Below are 21,641 nucleotides of genomic sequence, written 5' to 3'. Positions count from 1 at the left end.
CTATGGCTGACTAGTGGCTTAGCTCTGTACTCTGATCTTCAGACAAGCTTTGTTTGTTATAACACAAACAAAATATCTCTACAGAGGCAGCTGATCACTGTACTCACAGGCAGAAAGTAGAGAGTGATGAGTGCTTGTTCAGTTCACTTTCTCCTTTTCATACAGTTCAGAATCCTAGCCCTGGGAATGGTGCCACCCACAGCAAGCAGGTCTTCCATTCAATTAACCTAACCAAGATCATCCCTGATGGACACGCCGAAGGGTCCATCTTCTAGAGTCTAGATCTCATCACGTTGATAACAGAGATAACACCACAATTGTGCTTTCCCAAGACTATTTTCCAAATGCTCTTAAAATTCAAACTCAGCAGAGCAAACCTGACACATTTTATATGGGTGTAAATGAAGGTCTGCTTTCCATTCTTCCTTTTTTCATTTTCCCTGGGATTTATTAGTGTGGCTTACAGGTTGTGGTCCTGGGGTAGACCAACAATAGCTGTCACTTGACAGAAGGCTAAAAATCCTGAAATTGTCCAGTCTACACGACTGGATGTCTCAGCAGTCCCAGTCTGGTGCTAGAATCAATCTGTGTTAGAATCCCAAAGAAGTAGGTTCTAATACCAGCGAAGGAATGCCTCAGCAACAGGACAAATGAACTTGCCAGCAAGGGTAAGGGCAAGCAGATTTTATTTGATTCCAGATGTAATCAGGTTGACAACCAAGGTCAGTCATCACACACCTGTACCACCAAGCCATCTTGTTGGTCCCTACCTATTAATTTTGGATATAAATAGCATTTTAATGGTAAATAACATCAGTATATTTTTTCTTCATATACTAAAGAACACATGCAATTTACTAGAATACAGTATTTGTTTATGGATTAGAGCAGTGGTTCTCAACTTCCCTAATGCTGCAACCCTTTAATATAGTTAGTTCCTCATGTGGTGACCCCCAACCATAAAAGTATTTTCATTGCTACTTCATTTTGTTGGGGTTACGGATCATAATATAAATATTTGTTTTCCGATGGTCTTGGATGACCCTGTGAGAGGGTTGTTTGACCTCCAAAGGGGTCATGACCCACAGGTTGAGAACCATTGGGTTAGAGGATTTTTTTTTTTTCTTTTGAGACTAGGTTTTTATGTACAGCTCTGACTGGCCTGGAACTTGCTTTGTAGACCAGGCTGGCCTCAACTCACAGAGATCTGCCTCTGCCTCCCAGGTGCTGGAACTAAAGACATATGATACTGCCCGGGCTTTTTTTTTTTTTTTTTTTTTTTAAGATAAAATTTACTTTAGTGAAGTGCATAGATCTTTCAGTGAGTTCTGAAAGTTCATCTTTGTCCATCTTCCACTTACCTGATAGGATACAGAGTACAAGGTTAACATTTCTAATCGGAAATCAGAAGTTTATAGACTCCTACCCAGTAACATGTATGCAAACACTCCTAAACCTAAGCAGTTCTAGAATCCCATACACTTCAAGTTTGAACCGTTTAAATAAAGACCACTCAGTCTGTATTACTGTCCTGTTTCTTTCCAATAAATCTGTTTTCTGGAGAACTCTTACTCTGATTTTTTTCCTGTGTAAGTTAATTTTGCTTATAGTAGGACTTCATGCATATAGAATCGTAATTATGCACTTCTGGTACCAACTTTTATTCACTCAGCATATGAAATGAATCTTTTTAGATTCATCCATGATGATGTGTGTTTTTATGCCAGTATTTCTTTTCTGCTTCGATTCTGAGAAAAGCTCCTGACAACACATAGTTCTGTTTCTGGTCTCTTACTTTGTACCATTCTTTTATCTGTCTTTTTTTTTTTTTTTGACATTATAGTAGGAGATCTTGATATCAGGTAGTGCTGGTCCTCTAATTTTTTTTTCCTTTTTCATATCTACTTGACTCTCTTGAGTCTTTTGCCTGCATATAAACTTTAGAAACAGTTTATTAATATCGACAAAAAATGTGATTTTTTTAGCAAAAATGTGTTTACCTGTAGACTAATTTTGAAAGACGTGATATCTTAATAAAACTAAGTTCCTATCTGTGAACAATGTTTATGATCAGTTTTTTAACTTTATTTTTTTTTGTCAGCCTCCGTTTTTACTTTTATAGTTGCTTGCATTACCCTTACCCTTAGAAAGCTATTTTGTACCTTCAGTTCACAAATATTTGCTCATTCTCTTTAAAGTGTCCTTTAAATTTTAATTCTTTAAGCCAGTTTATTTTCTGTTGATTTGCCCTGAGTAGCCAAGCACATGTATACAATAGCCTTCCAGCCTGCTGCCTGATGCTCATGTAAGCGGTTGTTTGCATTAGCAACTTTGAAATATGATCAGGCAGAAATTGAACTGGCTTCTGTCAGAGATCAATATAAGTTCACTATCCATTTCTTTATGAGTTGTGGACATCTAACATAATGTAGCTCTGACTTCCATTATCACAGCCTGAATGAATGAATGAAATTTATGTTCTGGCAATGCTGAACCATGCATGAGCAGCCCATATATGGTGGTTCTGTTGAATTTATCCATATTGGGTTTCATGATTTAAGTTGATGAGGACGACTGACCAGGTTTCTTCCTCAAGAGGGCACCAGATCTCATTCCAGATGGTTGTGAGCCACCAAATGGTTGCTGGGAATCGAACTCATGACCTTTGGAAAAGCAGGCAGTGCTCTTAACCACTGAACCATCTCTCCAGCCCCCCATTATCAAAGCCTACAAAGGAAAAAGGTCTCTGCACTTAAGGAAGGCTACTGCTGAATACATTCCCTTGCTAGGCAATCCTATTGTAGCACAGCAAACTCGTGGGTTTGTATAAATTACCTCCATATGCCCCAGCTCAGTATTTCCATATGTCCTTTTTCACTCAGACAGTGGCTACCATATTAATTTAAACCACGGGAAAGCATGACTTATAAATGAACTGGTTCTCAATTCTTTCTGTAGAACCTAGATCAGTATTGTATTCAGGTCCTGGGTAGATGAACTTAGGAAACGTAAGGACTGCCTAGCTCTCATATATAGAGATACAGTCTAGCACTAGAGTTTTCAAATGGTTTTTATTTTTTTTTATTTATTTATTATGTATACAATATTCTGTCTGTGTGTATGCCTGCTGGCCAGAAGAGGGCACCAGACCCCATTACAGATGGTTGTGAGCCACCATGTGGTTGCTGGGAATTGAACTCAGGACCTTTGGTAGAGCAGGCAATGCTCTTAACCGCTGAGCCATCTCTCCAGCCCCTTCAAATGGTTTTTAAAGTGCAACCAAAGTTGAGAATTACACTTTAAAAGATATACTACTTAAATTTACTTTTATTTCTATGAAGACACAATTAATAGCTAAAGTTCTGAGGCAAACAGCTTGTCAAGCTGTCAAAAGATCCTGTGTATGTATTTAAATAACTAAGAAAGATGCTACCCAAAATAACTTCCTGTATTTTGACTCATTTGGACATAATTATAATAATGTAAGACTTTATCTCATGTGTCTCCCTGTTTTCTAGGTCAGCATGGATTCCTGGTTCATTCTTGTTCTGTTTGGCAGTAGTCTAATACACGTCAGTGCCAACAATGCTACTACAGGTAAAAACTGCCGTCTGAGAGATGTGTGAGGCGTTTATTAATGCTTACTACTTTGTGTCTTAACTTTTGAGCTTCTCGTTCTTCATAAAATGTTTTTTTTTCTTTCTTTTCTTTTTTTGGTGTTTGTAGTTTCACCTTCTTTAGAAATTACAAGATTAATTAAAACATCAACAACAGAATCAGTTAAGGAGGAGAATAAAACTTCAAATCCAACCTCTTCAGTAATTTCTCTTTCTGTGGCACCAACATTCAGCCCCAATCTAACTCTGGAACCCACCTATGTAACTACTGTCAATTCTTCACACTCTGACAATGGGACCAAGAGAGCAGCAAGCACGGATTCTGGAGGCACTACTGTCCCACCCAATGGAACATGGCTTGATAACGTATTTACAGACGCCAGGACAGAACCCTGGGAGGGGAATTCTAGCACGGCAGCAACCACTCCAGAGACCTTCCCTCCTGCAGGTACCAGAGTTGCTTTCTGCTTGTTCATCTCACTCTGGGCTTATTTACCATTTTACTGTCTTTGTATATATTTTATAGCCATAAACTTCTTGAAATATATGTTTGTCAAGAAAAATAGTGAAACCTCAAGAAAGGGAATTTTTAAAGATTTCTTTTAATGTATGTGTTTGTGTACCTGTGTGTATGTGCCTGTGTCTGTGTGTGTTTGCATGCATTTACGTGCAACACGTGTATGTGGGTGCCCTCAGAGGCAAGAAGAGGGTCTTGGATCCCTTGGATTTGGAATTTCAGGTGGTTCTGAACTGCCTGATGTAGGCACTGGGAATGAAGTCCATGTCCTCTGAAAGGACAGCAAGTGCTTTTAATAGAGCCATCCTGCCAGCCCCATCCTGTAAGCAATTTTTTTTTTTTTTTTTTTTTGGTTTTTCGAGACAGGGTTTCTCTGTAGCTTTGGAGCCTGTCCTGGAACTAACTCTTGTAGACCAGGCTGGCCTCAAACTCACAGAGATCCGTCTGTCTCTGCCTCCCGAGTGCTGGGATTAAAGGTGTGCGCCGCCAACACCCGGCAATTCTTAATACCTGGTTAGTGTAGCACTTTCTGGAGGCTATTTTTCTGATAGGTGAGATCCTATTAGATTGGTGAGGTCCATGTGTGTTTAAAGGTATTGAATAAAGAGAGGGGAGCTAGTGTATAACCAAAAGACTGAAGATGAAAAGCACAGACTGGGTAGTGAATTGGCCTTAAGAAGAAGCAGTCTATGGGGGCCATGAGGAGAGACTGAAGATGGAAGTCCCATACGTAACACAGCAGTAGACTGTGGGTACAAAGGGGCTCACGGAGGCTTACATTTCAGAGCCATCTGTTCAGCCCAGGTCTCTGTCTCCTTGACTTTGAGTCACTAGATTTAAGCAGCAGTGGCTCAGAGGACAAGATCAGAACTCTGGGCCTGAGATCAGCTTGAGTAGGGCAGGTTTCTGACTTAATGGACCAGGTTCCTGGTTTGTAGAAGACAAACAGTGGCTCCCTCAAAAAGCTTCTACATGGAGCAATAGCTCCAATTGCTGCATAAAGGAAGGGTTTTTTTTTTCCTAGCAAAATTGCTGTTCTCTCATCTATGATTGCATCCTTTTGGCTCAGATTTCTTGTCTGTTTCAGATTCCCTTAGTTGGATCCATGACTCATGGTGGGATTCCAAAAAGTGCTTTTGAAATTTAATCCTATTTGGTACTAAAAATGGTATCTTTCAACTAGACTTTATAGTGCAGACCCAATACCTACCTGCTTCAATATCATTGTTTCTGCAATAAAAGCAAGATAGCATTATTAGTTACAGTTAAGAGCATAGTTTGCAAACCCACACTACTTGTTCCTGTTCAATCCCAGTTCTGCCATAAGCTCCTTTATGAGCATAGGTAAATCTACTTGATTGTATCTGTACCTCAATTTTTCACATATAAAATTAAAATGAATGATGGTAATAGCTCATACCCATAGAGAAGTTGTTTAATAAATTGATCTAAGATGGGCATAGTAGTGTACACCTTTAATCCTAACACTTGGAAGCAGGCAGATCTTTGTGCATTCAAGGCCAGCCTGATCGACAGACTGAGTTCCAGAACAGCCAGAGTGAGACCCTATCTCGAAAAAGAAAGATAAATAAATAAACTGATGTAAGTCAAGTCCTTATTACAGTACTGTACATAGTGATAAGCAACCTTTTTTATAGTCAGCTGTTATAATTGTTACCACTTGTGCTTTGAGGGGTTCCATAAATTACATGGCCAGACAAGGTGATATGTGGCTATAACACCAGCATATAGTAGGCTGATGCAGGAGCATTATAGTTCCAGAGCAGCCTAGGCTCTATAACCAGACCCTGTTTCAAAAAGGTCTGGGCCTAATATGCTCTCAGTGGAGGCACTTGCTTACTGTGTATGAAGCCCTGGATTTAGTCTACTACTGTTAAGTTAACAAATATAGAGTATAGGCAGATTTTTCTTTAGGCTGCTAGCTCACAAAAACCCACATGGAGATTTACTATTAATTATAAAAGCTCAACCTTAGCTTAGGCTTGTTTCTAACCAATTCTTATAACTTAACCCATATTTTTTCACCTGCGTTCTTCCATGTGCTTGTTACCTCATCTCCATTTTGCCCATCTTACTTCCTCTTATCTGGCTGGCGGCTTCTTCTTTCTTCTTACCAGAACGCTCTGTCCCCAAAAGTTCCACCTAACTTCTTCCTACCTAACTAAAGGTCATTCAGCTCTTTATTAAACCAGTCACAGTGGCACATCTTCACACAGTGTAAAGAAATATTCCACAACAATAGAGATGTGTTAAATGTCCATGGCTGTCTCTATTCTTGATTAGATTGAGAACTGAAAACAATTTTGTTTTGAATGTTAAAGTACAGATTATGACCCATTCATAAAAATCTGCTTAATGGACTACCATCATTATTTTGTCTTAGTGACCCTATTCCATTTCTATTCATGTTATATGTGTAATATTTTGAAACTTTTCTTTGTTATGCGCAAACATACATATATATATATACTAAGTAACATCATAAAATGTCTTCTGTGAGTTATAGACATTGCTCAGGGCAGAAAGGCAAAATAACTCACACAGGCTGAAGGAATGAATATAGAAGGTAGAATTATAAAGTAAGCACAGTTGATTTCAAAGCATGGGTCTCATTCTGTACTGTTTTCCACTTAACAATTCTTTTTTTTTTTTTAAAGATTTATTTATTAAGCATACAATGTACTGCTGGCAAGGAAGGCACCAGGTCTCATTACAGATGGTTGTGAGCCACCATGTGGTTACTGGGAATTGAACTCAGGACCTCTGGAAGAGCAGCCAGTGCTCTTACCCTCTGAGCCATCTCTCCAGCCCCCCACTTAACAATTCTTGAGATGACCATGGGTAATTATCTCCTGTTAGTGCATGCTGAATTTAAGATTAATTAAGATATTAGACTTGGAAGTAGCAAAGTAGACGTATTTCTCACTTTTGTAGTCTTAACATATTAAGATTTCTCCCAACATAAACCTTTTAAAGGTGAAATGAGGGCTGCAGACATAGTTCAATGGGCAAAGCATGAGGACGTGAGTTCAAGTCCCCTGAATCCACATACACCCAGACATGGTGATTCCCATCCATAATCTCATTGCTCCTATGGCAAGATGGGGGGTAGAGACAGGAGAACTCCCAGAAGCTCACAGACCATTTAGCCTGGTATACACAATGCAGTGGCAAACAAGAGATCCTGTCTCAAATAAGGTGGAAGGTGAGGACCTGTGCTGTCTAATTTTATATCATCTTGACACAGCTGAGAAAATGCCCACACCTGATTGGCCTGTGATGTATTTGATGGTTGTTGTGGAGGGCCCTGTTCACTGTGTGTTACCACCACTGGGCTGATGGTCCTGCCTTCTATAAGCATCTGAGCAAGCCATGGAGAACAAACGAGTAAGCAGCACTCCTGCATGGCTTCTGCCTCAGTTTCTGCCTCCAGGTTCCTGGATGATGGACTACAAGCTATAAGCTGAAATAAACCCTTTCTTCCCCACATTGATTTTGATTATGCTGTTGTATCATAGCAATAGAAACCTAAGATAGGACCTATGTCCAAGGCTGTCCTCTGACTCCACACATCTATCATGGTATTCATATGCCCCAACTCACACACATGAACATGCATACAGACAAAAGGTGAAACAACACCTTTGTTATAAATTGAATTATCATATATGTATTTGTTACTCTTATCATGTTCATGCACGCATGTGATATATTGGTCATTTTCGTACCCTTCTACCCCATCTTATTCTTCCTACCACTAGACTGATCTTCCTCTTCCTAGTGATTCCCCCCCTTTTCAGCCTTCATGTCTTTTTCTTAAGATTTGTTTTTTATGTATATGAGTGTTTTGCCTGCATGTATATTATAGATGTATGTATATGTATGTGTGTACTGTGTGCAGGTATGATGCCCATGAAGGCCAGATTAGAGCATCAGATCCCTGGAACGTAATTACAGATGATTGCCAGGAGCTAAACCCAGCCCTGCAGTGCTCTTAATTACTGGTCCATCTCTCTAGATCCCTACTTTTCAAAAGGGTTTTTTTGTTTTTGCTTTTTACTTAATGCCCAAAAATTTTCATTAATATTACTTACAGGAACATGTTTGAGGAGTTGTAATATGATTTAGGATTTTTTTTTCCATTGACGTTTATGGGTGGGTTTTTTTTGTTTTTTTGTTCTATGTGAATTTGGTCTGTGTTTACTTTTACTGTGTTTGCATTTACTTTACAAACATGATATTGTTGATGTGTTAGTTGCTAGTGTTTTTTTTCCTTCATTGAAAGAACGTGAAAGTTTAAAGACAAAAAGAAAAAAATTTGAAAGTTTGCATAGAAAACTGCATTTTACTCGTATTTCCGAATTCAAATGAATTTAAGAAGTCATCTCAGGAAAGGGTAATTTCCTGCATAGCTGTGAATAGTTCTCATTTTACATATTTTCATCTCCTTTTTTCCCTCAGGGTTTAGTATTTCATAGTTTGTGTCTTTCCTTCCAAAAAAAAAAAAAAACCCACTATTTTTTTTTTATCAGTTCTATCACCTTAGCTTTTTTGTGGGAGGGGGTGTCAAAACAGGGTTTCTCCGTGTAATAGCCTTGGCTGTCCTGGAACTAGCTCTTGTAGACCAGACTGTCCTTGACCTCACAGAGATACACCTCCCTCTGCCTCCTGAGTGCTGGGATTAAAGAAGTGAGCCACCACTGCCCAGCTCACTTTAGCTTTTTATTTTATTATTTTTATCTTTTCTACCTTGCATTAGGTTTATTTTGTGCTGCCTATTCAAGTTTTAAATTAAAGCTGAATTTTTTGTTTTTATATTTCAGACTTACTAATATTAGATAGGTTTCAGCATGCTGCATAGGTATTCCTGTAGGTAGCTGCTAGCTAGGGTGCTCACTAAGCTGCACTCCAGTTGTAGGCAGAAGGCTCCCTCATTGGGAACCATGGGGTCTTATGCTATGTAGCCCTGCCAACCTAATAACAGCCTTCTTATCTGTGTGGTTATGTGTTCTCACCACTGAGAACAAAGGAAATAGAAGCAATTTCTTTTCCAGATTTTGTAACCCACACTTAACCCATCGCTTTTGCTCACATCTCATTAGCTGAAATGTACCATGTGGCCACCCCTTGTCTTAGAAGCACAGTATTTAACCAGACAGCTTTGTACTTAGTTAAAAAACACAAAGAGGTGTTTTTATTGTTTGTTTTTATTTTAATTTTCAAATTTTGTCTGTATGAATTTCCACTTTTATTGTATACTGATGAGAGAATATTGTACTATTTGTTTTAGGGGATCTGTTTACACTGTAGACATATCACAGGTTTCTTTAAAAATATGTAAATTAAAAAAACACATGTTAAGCCAGGCTGTGGTGGCGCATACCTTTAATCCCAGCACTTGGGAGGCAGAGGCAGGACGATCTCTGTTCAAGGACAGCCTAGTCTACAGAGCAAGTTCCAGGACAGCCAGGACTGTTGCACAGAGAAATCCTGTCTTGAAAAAAAACAAAAACAAACAAAAAAGTCATATGTTAGTTTATTGGTGCTGGTTGGAGCTGTCGCAGTGCAGGTATGATGGGGTCAGTTTCGCCTTCCATTGTTTAGATTTTGAGGACTGAACTCAGGTTATCAGACTTTATGGCATTTGCCTTTGCCTGGTTAGCTATCTCACCAGTCCTTCGTAAGTTTCTAAAAGCAAGCTTTTCTTTATTAATACGTGAAGTTGGGTATATATCTATTAGATTGGATTTTTGTTGTTGTTTTTGTTTTGTATTTTGGTTTGGTTGGTTTTAGTTTAGGTTGGTTGTTTTTTTTTTCTGCATCTTATTATGTGGATCTTTTATGTCTTTAAAACTTAAAATTTTAAAAGTTGTCCTTTTACATTTCAAAAGTCCAAAAGTCATAATGTCTTCTGGTAGCTGGTATTTGTGTTTTTCCTTGAATTACTGTATTTTTAGTGAGTATTGGATGCTGACTGTGTGCATACTGAGGAGGAAGGAAGGGACCACTGGCTAAAGCTGAGTAACCCTAGATAATCTTGTTCCCCATTTACGCAATGTACTGAACGTGGAGAAAATAGCCTATATTCTTGGAGCTTTTCTTTGTTTTTTCTTAAATTGAATGACAATATTTTCCTTTAACCTGAGTAAATGTTTCTGTTTTTTACTTGTTACACAGGTAATTCTGACTCAAAAGACAGGAGAGGTGAGCCGATCACCTCTATCTGTTGTCCTTTTAAAAGATGTGTGCCGTCCATCCGTGCTTCTTCTGTGTGGGAACCTGCACATCCATGGCTGTGTTGTTTACTGTCCTTAAATGTTTCCATATTTACCTTAGAAAAGGATAAAGGAAACAACCATTGTATTTTATACAGATTCAGTGTATTCTATATATTTTTAAAATCTTATTTATGTATGTGTTCTGCTTCATGTATGTACCTGTATCACACATGTATGCCTGTTGCCCATAGAGACAGAAAAAGTGCACCAGAATGGAGTCACAGGTGATTGTGAGCCCTCATGAGGGTGCTGGAAATCAGCTCATAGTCCTCATAGCTGGGGTTCTTAGTTGCTGAGCCATCTCTCCAGCCCCTTTATGTATTTTAATCAACAACAACAACAACAAAAATTGTATATTTGTCATGTCTCCGTGCTAGTATTTTACTCTTTGGTGATATATTAGGACATAATTTGATTTATAATTTTTTTTATTTTGTATGTATGAGTGTTTTGCCTGCATATCTATCTGTGCACCACATGTGTGCACAGATAGACACATGATCCTCTGGAACTGGAATTACAGATCATTGTGAGCCACCTTGTAGGTGCTGAGAATTGAATCTGGGTTCTCTAGAAGAATAGCAGTTGCTCTTACCCACCAAGCCATCTCTTCAGCCCCTAGGGCATAATTTGTAAGAATTAGTTGATTTCTGGCTTTTAGTCTGCTATTATCTTTATACATTTTGTTTCTTGTACTTTTTCTCTTACTCTATAAAATGGTGCTATCTCATGGCTTTTAGGGATTTTCAACACCCTAATGCAAAGCTCCACAGCCTCAGAGGATGTGTTAGCTACTTTTCTGTTGCTGTACAACACAGTGATCAAAACAACTTAGAGCTTATTGTGACTTACAGTTCCAGAGGAGTAAATGTCTGTAGTAGTGAGCAAGGCGTGGTGGCAGGGTCAAGAGGCTGAGAGACCACCTCTCAGCAGCACATAAGAAGCAGAAATCAAGAATAGGAAGCAGGACAAGGCTGTAAACCCCAGTGATGTTCTTCACCCAGCAGAGCTGCACCTCCTAACGGTGCAAACAGCACATCAACTGGGCACCCACATTTCAAATAGATGATGGGGGGAGGGGCTTTCTCAATCAGACAAACACAAATGCTCTAGCTGTGATCTAAGCTAGACTCTGAATTTCTGGGTCGTGAGTATTTATGTACAAATGTCAAGTTTTATATAGAATGACAATAATAAGACTGCTAAGAAATATTGGGTTGGACACAAGAGGCAGAGACAGAAGAATAAGTCATCCATTATAAAAATGATCATTAGATCTGAATTTGAGAAATGAATACCTATTAAGGAATTTTTTCATGACTTGGGTTTGGGGATATTTGTTTTTGAGCTAGTCTTTTGTAGTCTTGGGCTGGCTTCAATTTTACATAAAGCTGAGGATGATCTTGAACCCCTGATGTTTTCACTTCTGTCTCCCAAGTGCCGAAATTGAATATCTGTACCACCACGCCCAGTCTAGTCTGCATGCTTGTGTGCGTCTGTGCGAACTTCAACTTCTGTTGCTCTTTACCCACTGATTCGCTCCCTAGCCTCATCATTTTCTGTTTTTCAGATCAAACTTTTTCATTCTATTATTTAACCATATATCCAGTTTTCAGTGTGTAGTTTGAAGGCCCACTAAGTAGGGAGTATTTGCATCAGAGAAGCGGACACTCTAAGTCTTTATGTCATTTTTAAATAAATTGTTGTAATTTATTTAAAAATGCTGTGAAAAGAAGTTACGCCATACAACAAGGCTCACATAGGAGATTTACTGGAAGAAGAGAGAGAAGGGGCAGAGACTGGTCCCTGGGGACAGGAGTGGTGGAATAGAAGGGAGAGAGAAAGAATCGGGAGGTGGTCAAGGCCCACGTTTTAAAAGGGAACATAGTGAATGACTGCAGCTGAAGACGTATCCTGTAAGGACCCCAAGGGCAGGCCAGTAAAAATGCCTGAATACTAACAGTGTTCATCTGTCATTGTGTTTGTACTATGTGCAAAGCTTCCTCATCTTTCCAGCTCCCACTACCCTAAACTCAGCCACCAAAAACTGAATGAATGGAATGGCCTCATTGCTCAGACTCCCATCAGGTAGAGAACTTAATGGTTTTATAATGCAAGTATCTTACATTTGTTTTATAAAACTGCTCTTTTAACCCTTTATAGTAAAGTTATAAGTCAGAATGCTATCTTCAAGATTAAAGCTAAAAGCTTTTTGAGAAATGAGTCAACTATTTAGAAATAATTTGTATTATAACTTATGCAAATGAATTAAAGGTTTTAAGTCCTCATGCATAGGTCTTTGGGGTGCTTTTAAACAAAAATGGCTTGTGGCTTAGTTTATTTAAAGTTGCGACAGTCTCTAACAATTTGGCCTGCCTGGCCTGAAACCAGGTAGACCAGGCTGGCCTTGAACTCCCAGAGACTGGCCAGCTTCTGTCTCCTGAGTGCTAGGATTAAAGGCATGCGTTGTCATTCCTTGTATAACTGGAGACAGGGAAGACTTCTTGTCTTTGAAGTTTAGGAAACTGATTACTTGGGAGTTGAGGCAGATGGATCTCTTTGAGTTTGAGACCAGCCTGGTCCACAAAGCAAGTTCCAGGACTGCACAGAGAAACCCTGTCTCAAAGAATCTTTGGGATGTGTGCTCATAATTGCCATTGCTTAAGTGGAGGGTATTTGTTGGCCGGCTCTTCTCAATTGTGATTTATTTTTCTCTCACAGTACATTTATTAATGTATGGAAATGTTTTTGATAGTCACAGTCAGGATGTTGCTGCTGGCATCTAGTAGTGGAGGCCAGGTATGTTTTAAAGATCCTACAGTGCATATTTTAGACTACCACACAAAATGTCTTGAATGTGAGGTTGAAAGACCTTGGTATAGATGGAAAGAACTTGGTGTATTGATAATGGTGAAGTAAAGTGGTGATACTAGAGGGCTTGTGTAGTGGTCTCTGTAACAGGAACGTTACTGCTTTACTAAAATTTTAAAGCCCGTGCAACCCAGAGTGGTGGCACATACCTTGATCTTAGTGTTCAGGAGGCATAGATAGGAGGACCTAAGTGAGTTTGAGGCCAGTCTAGGCTACATAGTGAGGCCCTGTCTTGAGAAAAAAAGGAAGAACTATGTGTCATTTACATTTCGTTTTTGTATGTGTGTATTCTCAGTGAGTAATAGATTTATTTATACAAGAATATGGTAATTTTTGTCAAATTTAATAGGAGAGGTTAAATATTTGATAACTTTTATCTACCCACCTTTTTGTTGTTGTTTCATTTTTTGAGACCGGGTTTCTCCACATAGCCTTGGCTGTCCTGAAGCTTACTCTGTAGACAAGGCTGACCTTGAACTCTGAGATCCTCCTGCCTCTGCCTTCTGAGTACTAGAATTAATGGTGTGTGTCATCACTGCTGGGCTCCCTACGTGTTTTTAAAAGATAATACTATAAGATGAGCCCAGTTTCCAACACAGCTCCCAAGAGTGAGTTCTTGCTTGTCCAAAATTATGATAGATATTTGCTGATCTTACATAGATTCAACAAGTCAAGACAGGATCTTTATGTGTCCTTAACATTTATGGTCTTTGCACTGAGGCAAATACCCCCATTTAAAGCTGAACCCTTATGCTCAACTTCTCAACTTGTGCCTTCTGAATCTCTGGATCTCTGGAGACATTGTACTCCACTAGGTCTAGGGTACTTGGGAAAGAGTATTCAGGGACACAGGCTTATACTTGAGAAGTGACATCTTGACTTTGTATTTTTTTTCTTTTTCTTTTTTTTTTTTTTTATTTGTTTTTTGGTTTTTCGAGACAGGGTTTCTCTGTGGTTTTGGAGCCTGTCCTGGAACTAGCTCTTGTAGACCAGGCTGGTCTCGAACTCACAGAGATCCACCTGCCTCTGCCTCCCGAGTGCTGGGATTAAAGGCGTGCGCCACCACCGCCCGGCGACTTTGTATTTTTTTTAAACACTTGCAACTTTAAGCACTATTCTCCAAGCTAAGTTTGAGGAGGGGAGGCACAACAGCTTAGCCTGTGAGTACTCTGGGCTGACAAGCCAGGTCAGGATGGTCTTCACCCTTTCCTCTCTATCCCAGCTGGCACAGCTTAAGCTATTTCTAGCCCTAGACTAGTGACACTGGTCTTTGATTTTCAACTGGAAGGTGTTTGGCTCTGACTGGTCTCTTTAGTCGTGGATTCCTCTCTTTTGTCTTGAAATCCTTCAAAGTTCTAGCCTACAAATACTGCCCTTTGCTCCCCTCAGATATGTTCTTGTTTCATTAGTAATTTTATATTTCTTCTATCTTTTTATATGTTTGGGGGACAGAACAAGATACGCTTGTGGTCTAGAAATGTAGTGTAGTCGATTTTTCTTTGGGTCGCCAGCTCACAAATAATTACACAGAGACTTATTAATTATGAAAGCGTGACCTATACCTTAGGCTTGCTCCTGACTAGTTCTTATAACTTAAATTAACCCATTTCTATTAATCTACATCCTGCCGTGTGGCTCATGACTGTTAACTCTCCTCCTGCATGTCCTGCTTCTGTGTCTAGCTAACAATTCTCCCTTTCTTCTCTCCAGAATTCTCTCTTTGCCCAAAAGTTTCACCTAGCTATTGACTGTTCAGCTTTTTATTACACTAATCACAGCAATACATCTTCACGCAGTGAACAAATATCCTACAACAGGGGCTGGAGAGATGGCTCAGAGGTTAAGAGCACTGACTGCTCTTCCAGAGGTCCTGAGTTCAAGTCCCAGCAACCACATGATGGCTCACACCCATCTATAGTGAGATTTGGTGCTCTCTTCTGGTGTGAGGGCATACATGCAGACAGAACACTGTATACATAATAAATAAATCTTTTTTTAAAAAAGTATCCTACAACGATGTAGCTCATCTGATAGAGTGATGCTTAGTATCCTGATTTGATCCATAGCAACCATATAAACCTGGTACAGGGTAGTGACTGTAATTCCGGTGCTAGAGGCAGGAGGATCAGAAGTTCATACTGGACTGCATAGTGAGTTTGAAGCTAGCCTGGGCTATGTGAGACCCTGACTCATAAACAACAGCAACAACAATAAGCTTCTAGGCACAGCCATTGTCTGTTTTGATTTGGTTTTGTTGAGACAGGGTTTCAGTTTAGCCCAGTCTGGCTTCAAATTAGTGGCAGTCCTCTTGCCTCAGCTTCCCAAGTGCTGAAGTTATAGACGTGAGCAATCATGCCTGGCTCTTACTCACTGTCTTGAGCCAGATTTCTCTGTTACCTCCTTATTCTACCTCATATACTGCCCTTTATGGTTGGAATTTAGCAAACACATGTTTTCCAAGTAGATCACTCTGAGTGTACGTATTTATTTTGAAACAGGATCTCATGTAGCCCAGACTAGCCTCTTGTTATATATCTGAGACTGGCCTTCACTCTTGATCTTTGTGCCCCCCTCCCCAAGTGCTGGGATTACAGATTACCATCACACCCAGCTTCAGTAATTTTTTTTATTCATTCTCTAACCTGACTCCTGTGTTTGAGATCCTCTGTGTTTTAGATCACACAAAGAAACAAAACTAATATGCTTGCCATGGTGATTTATGGCGTAAAGGAGGAGTGCTCATTACCTATAGTCAAGTAAGTAAATAACTACAAAGTATGAGAGGTCTTATCAAGGGACATAATGTGTCTCTATGAGAAAATACAGACAGGGCATGGTGCATACACCTGTGGCCTCAGCTACTCAGAAGGCTGAGCCAGGCAAATTGCGTGAGTCCAGGAGTTCTGGGCTGTAATGCACTGTATCAATTGGGTGTGCATTGATGTGGTGACCTCCTGGGGGGAAAGCTATTGAAGAACTTACTTCAGAAATGATAAATTTAGTATTAGGTTGCCAGAGTAGACCTTCTGGGGAAAGTAATATTGCAAATCAGGACTTGATGAGTAGGTGAACTAGGTAAAGAATGGAGGGAGGCCACATGAATCAGAAAAGTAATTGTTCAAAAGCATAAGAATGAATGCCTTCAGCTTAAGGATACCAGTGGTTAAAGGTTGGTGATGAAGAGGAAGAGTGGCAGGAGGCAGTGCAGGTAGGAGCTACTTACAAGTTGTTGTAGACCAGGACTAGATTAGGCTTCATTCTAACAGCTGTGGCAGAATGAAGAAGAAGAGACAGTAGAGGTCGGGCCTAGACTGTTTGTAACAACAGAGAGTGAGAAAGAGGCAGACATCTTTGAGGTATTGATTTGTTGGGAAACAATAATCTAAGTGTCGCACAAAGAAACACAAAGTAAAAGTAAGCCCGCAGGAGAGTTTATTTTTGCAAAAAGAGTGTGCCTTGGCCCTAACTGGCGTAGCAAGCACACTCTTGGGCAAGACGTGCATTTAGTTTTTATTCTAACACAGGCAGTGACTGTATCTCCTGATGGGAACTCAACCTTACAATCTGACATGATTGGCTGATCTATAGGAAGAGGAAGGGTGTGATAGTCAAGTCTCAGAAATGTCTAGTGATTGCACCTGGACATGTAATGAGATGGAAAAGTTTTGTGGAATGTTAACCCTTTCAGGGCCAGCTATTTTTGTCGGAAGAAAAAAATGTTTCTAAGGGGTTCTAGCCCTAAAAGAAACTGCGTGCAGCTGGGTCGGTTAGAGAAGGTATGCATGAAGAAGTCAAGGGGATTTCTCCATTTCTTCCTTGAGCAGCAGGAGGATTAGAATGCTAGCTGCTGAATGGTAAAAGCATCTGTAATGCAGAAAATTGATGTTGCTTATGAAGGCTGTGAAGTTGAAAGTGGAGGTGGCCAGTAGGTAGTTGAGAACCAAGCAATGCAAATATGGGAATTTCTGTCACTGTTTGAAATTGCAGGCGTCTGATCAGATAGTAGATTGAAAATAAGAAAGTGTCCCAGGATACAGCCCTGAGAAGTGTCTGCAGTCACAGAGCACTGCTGTTGTAAAAGGAACAACCTGGCAAAGGAGACAAACGAAACAGCCAGGGGACTTGGTCATAGGGAGAAAGTGCTTCAAGGAGGAGGGGACGGTCATCCAGTGAGAATCGTTTTAAGATGGGCATCACATACAGCAATGTTTGACATTTACCATCGATAGAAAAATATGGTAGACATTTCCTATTCCTTTAGGCTGGGATTGTGGTGCTTGCCTCCAATCCCAGACTTGGGAGATAGAATGAGGGTTGTGAACTCTGGGCTGTACAGTGATAGCTACTTCCAGTCACACACACCCCTCTGCACCCCACTCCCCCCCAAAAAAAACCTCCATATTTCTGTCCAACTACTGTTCCTTTTATTTGCATATATACCCTGATGTAAAAGTCCTCATAAAATGAGAGGGTGTGCTCCTCTCCCCTCTCTCTATCCTCCTTTCACTCCATTTAGGCTTTCTTACCCAAACTCAAAAGAAACTACCCCAAAACTCTCCAGTAGCTGTCCCCTGGTTAAGCCAGTTTCATTTCTGTTTTCATCTTACCCTGTTTGAATTCATTTCTCCTTTGTTGGAGACTGCTTTTGGTTTTCTGCTAGATAACTTTCTACCTAGTGGCTGCTGCTATTCCTAAGTCAGTTTAGCAGAACTTTTAAACAAAAGAAAATTCAGTTATGTCCTTTCTGTTTTAGTCGTCCAGTAATATTCTGAATTAAAGCCACACTTGCTGCCATGGCCTATAACTTAAGTTTTCTGGCTCCTGCCTATCTCTCCAGTTACAGCTTGTATCACACTGGCCTTTGTGCTGTTTCTTGAGCCTGCCAAACTCCTTACCAGCTGGTGAATCAGATGAAATTATGACTGTTTCTGTTAGATTTGGTTGCTGTTTGTTGGTCCTTGCTGAGCGGCTTCAGTGGAGCACTAAGTAGGAGTCAGTATAAACATGTCAGGAGAACCTACGGGGAGGAAATGGAGAACAGCAGTGGTGTGAGAAGGTAGCTGAGACAGGATCAGTGAGGTCAAGAAGATAAAATGTTTGAGATGACAGCAGTGGACATAGTCCAGAGACCACCTGGCAGGATTGGCCTTTGCATAAAAGGGGCATACGCTCACAAAAAGCAAAGAAACTCAGGTGGGTTGTGTGGTTTGTAATATGGAGTAAAAGTGCAGTCCTGACCTGGTCTGCTGCATGAGAAATGTGGCTAGGTACTGAGCTCAGGCCTGTGGAATGGAGAGAAGGCTTGACGCTCTACTCTACTCAGACTCTGTTGTGGTTGGCATCCTGGCAAAGGGCAGCTGAGGAAAGAAGATACAGAAAGTGGTAGAAGGGGATAGGAAGTACATGGCAGCTTTTGATGCATGGTGCATGTGGATCCAGCAGCATCTCCTTATTTAATCATACTCCCTGTGCCAGGAAAACACTAGGGTTTATGATAGAACAATCTTTTTTCTTCCTTCTCCTGTTTTTTTCTCTAGGCGGAGCGCATTGAGACTGGGAAGTAGTGTGATGTCAGGCCTACATTCCTGACCTGCCAGTATTTGTATCTCCAAATCTTTGAGTGCTTTTTGTATGCTAAGTTTTGTTTGAGTTCAGATGATATAGCAATGAAAGAGTCTCTGACTTAAAAGACAATTTTTATTCCAATTCAGTTATCCCAATGCAGGAAGTCATACAGTAAATAAATGCATGGTATATCAAAGACAGGTAGGACCCTACCCAATGGCCCTAATGTGGCAGAGGGTATTCTTTTCTCGTACACTCTAGCACATGTACTTGCTCCTTGCTCTTTTGTGTGCATTTCTGTACACAGCCCTTCTGTTTCTCATTTTGTTCTCTTGATCTGTGTATGTGTGTGTGTGTGTGTGTGTGTATGTGCTTGTGTGTGTGTATTTCACATCCTACCATCTGCAGAAATCTTTAATGGGTGGTGTGCCCCCACCCCCGCATCGGTGTGTCTTCCTGAGCTTCCAACTTGAGCCCTTCATTGCATGACACAATTATCATCTGTTCTTTTCTCTTGGTTTCAGATGAGACACCAATTATTGCAGTGATGGTGGCCCTGTCCTCTCTGCTAGTAATTGTTTTTATTATCATAGTTCTGTACATGTTAAGGTAAGTATGTTAATGTTATTTCATTTGCTTGGAATATCCTGATAACCCCTGTGTCTCAGTAAGCCCACACAGTCCAGAAGACAGTAGGCTAAGGACAATGCATAGGGTAAAGGGACGGTGACTTGTGCTAATGCTTATATTAAAGTACTACTTAGAAACGGTTTCTAAACTGCAGACTTCCTTAAGACCTAGGCTCTCTCCCTTTGCTTAAATGTCCAGACCAAGTCTCCTAATTCTAGCTGAGGCTAAAGCCTAGAATAGAGCCGTGGTTTAGAGATGGAGACTTGGGTCTATCTTATCAGTGACAGGTGTTTGAAGATCTTCAGCTCTGTCCTTTGAAATAACCTATTAAAAGGCCTCTAGTAAGATTATATGCACACAAAAAACTTTGTTTCTAGCTGAGGCTTTGTCCCCAAAACTCTCAAGGACCTCTGGTCTTTGTCCAGTAGGCAGATCTGAGGGGTTAAAATATTCCTCTGCCTGACCTCTCAGAAGCTTCTAGATAATGAACAGAAGCTAGGAGGGAATCTAAGAGAAAAAAGAATGTGGTTCATTTGTGCTCTTCCTCCTGACGCTCTGCCCTATGACCTGGGTTTAACTCTGCTTTATCTTGAACCCAGCCTGCTCTGTGTTCCCTTTGTTCTGCAGGAACTAAGAGAAGGACCTGTGTACCTGGCTCCATTAAGCCTGTGTTCACTCACTCTGGAGCTCTGGGTTTCTCCCCATGACTCCTAGGCTGCGCTGAGAAAACACCAGGATTTTTGTTTCATAAAGATCTTATTATCCCATCCTGTCCCACCCATTCTACCGTAACCCATTCTACCACGCTCTTACACACACACACACACACACACACACACACCTATATTACACTTATCTGTTATGGCTGAGCACTCAAGTGTGTGATGGAGCTGAAGCTACTCAGAGGAACCAGGCGGGTCAGAATATAGTGTTGTCTCTGCTGAGTGTAAGAAAGACCATCCCAAGGTGCTTGGTCAGCACAAGGAGCTGCCTCAGACATGCCTGACTTGTGTCTCTTTTTTAAAAAGTTTGATTTGACAAAGAGATTTAGAAAGGTGTAGTCAATAACGGGAATACAAAGACAGTGATTTACCTCTTTGCTTAGTTTTTCATGACAGATATTCTCTCATTAGGTTTAAGAAATACAAGCAAGCTGGGAGCCATTCCAATTCTTTCCGACTGTCAAATGGCCGCACAGAGGATGTGGGTAAGGCACGGGGAACGTCTGAAGAAGAAAAGCAAGAAATGGACATTTCTCCCATCCTTTTTTATTTATTTGTTTGTTTGTTTGTTTGTTTGTTTGTTTATTTATTTATTTTGGTTTTTCGAGACAGGGTTTCTCTGTGGTTTTGGAGCCTGTCCTGGAACTAGCTCTTGTAGACCAGGCTGGTCTCGAACTCACAGAGATCCACCTGCCTCTACCTCCCAAGTGCTGGGATTAAAGGCGTGCGCCACCATCGCCCGGCCCTTTTTTATTTATTTTATTTGTGTGTGTGTGTGTGTGTGTGTGTGTGTGTGTGTGTGTGTATATATATATATATGCGATTGTGTGCTTGTGGAGATCAGAGACCAACTTGCAAGAGCTGGTTCTCTTCTTCCATCATGTGGATTCTGAGTATCCAGTTGAGTCCTTCAGACTTGCTGACAAACACCTTTTACCGATGGAGACATATTCCTGTCTCTTTTTCCCCATCTTTTCAAAAGAATGAGACCATTAGTCTCCACAAAGGGACTGCGTCTATCTCCAGGGCACCTAATTTACCTTCCCTCTTATACTGCAGAGCCCCAGAGTGTACCACTTCTGGCCAGGTCCCCAAGCACCAACAGGAAGTACCCACCACTGCCTGTGGACAAGCTAGAAGAGGAGATTAACCGAAGAATGGCTGATGACAATAAGCTCTTCAGAGAGGAATTCAACGTGAGTCCTTTGTTGTTAACAAAGCGGAAGGGAGACTTGAGGTCTGGTCTTCGGAGTCATGAGATATAAAATAGATTTCTAATGGATAATGGGTGAGAAATGCTTTTTACCAGGTTCATCTTGCTCCTTTCCTGTATAATTATGGGAAGTTTTAAAAGAAAGAAATTACTTCACCTCCCTCATCTACCCATCCGTTCATTACTGATTAGTTCACTCATCGTCAT

At 40.5% G+C, this 21,641-nt stretch overlaps 1 protein-coding gene across 4 annotated transcripts in view; it reads left to right on the top strand.

The window, feature by feature from the left end:
* The window catches only part of Ptpra (protein tyrosine phosphatase receptor type A), a 110,542-nt gene that overhangs the window by 43,736 nt on the left and 45,165 nt on the right, over positions 1–21,641 (top strand). For 3 of the 4 annotated variants that reach the window (XM_057780290.1, XM_057780288.1, XM_057780287.1), the window contains 6 exons: positions 3,519–3,597; positions 3,727–4,065; positions 10,333–10,359; positions 19,394–19,478; positions 20,633–20,706; positions 21,281–21,417. In XM_057780290.1, the coding sequence (XP_057636273.1) occupies positions 3,525–3,597; positions 3,727–4,065; positions 10,333–10,359; positions 19,394–19,478; positions 20,633–20,706; positions 21,281–21,417 (735 nt within the window). In that variant the 5' untranslated portion in view covers positions 3,519–3,524. The remainder of the gene's footprint in view (positions 1–3,518; positions 3,598–3,726; positions 4,066–10,332; positions 10,360–19,393; positions 19,479–20,632; positions 20,707–21,280; positions 21,418–21,641) is intronic. The other variant, XM_057780289.1, reaches the window with a different exon arrangement.

Source organism: Chionomys nivalis, chromosome 9 (assembly GCF_950005125.1).
Source record: "Chionomys nivalis chromosome 9, mChiNiv1.1, whole genome shotgun sequence".
Taxonomy (NCBI): domain Eukaryota; kingdom Metazoa; phylum Chordata; class Mammalia; order Rodentia; family Cricetidae; genus Chionomys; species Chionomys nivalis.
The sequence above is the reverse complement of the archived record's forward strand: the minus strand, read 5'-3'. Positions and strand labels throughout refer to the sequence as shown.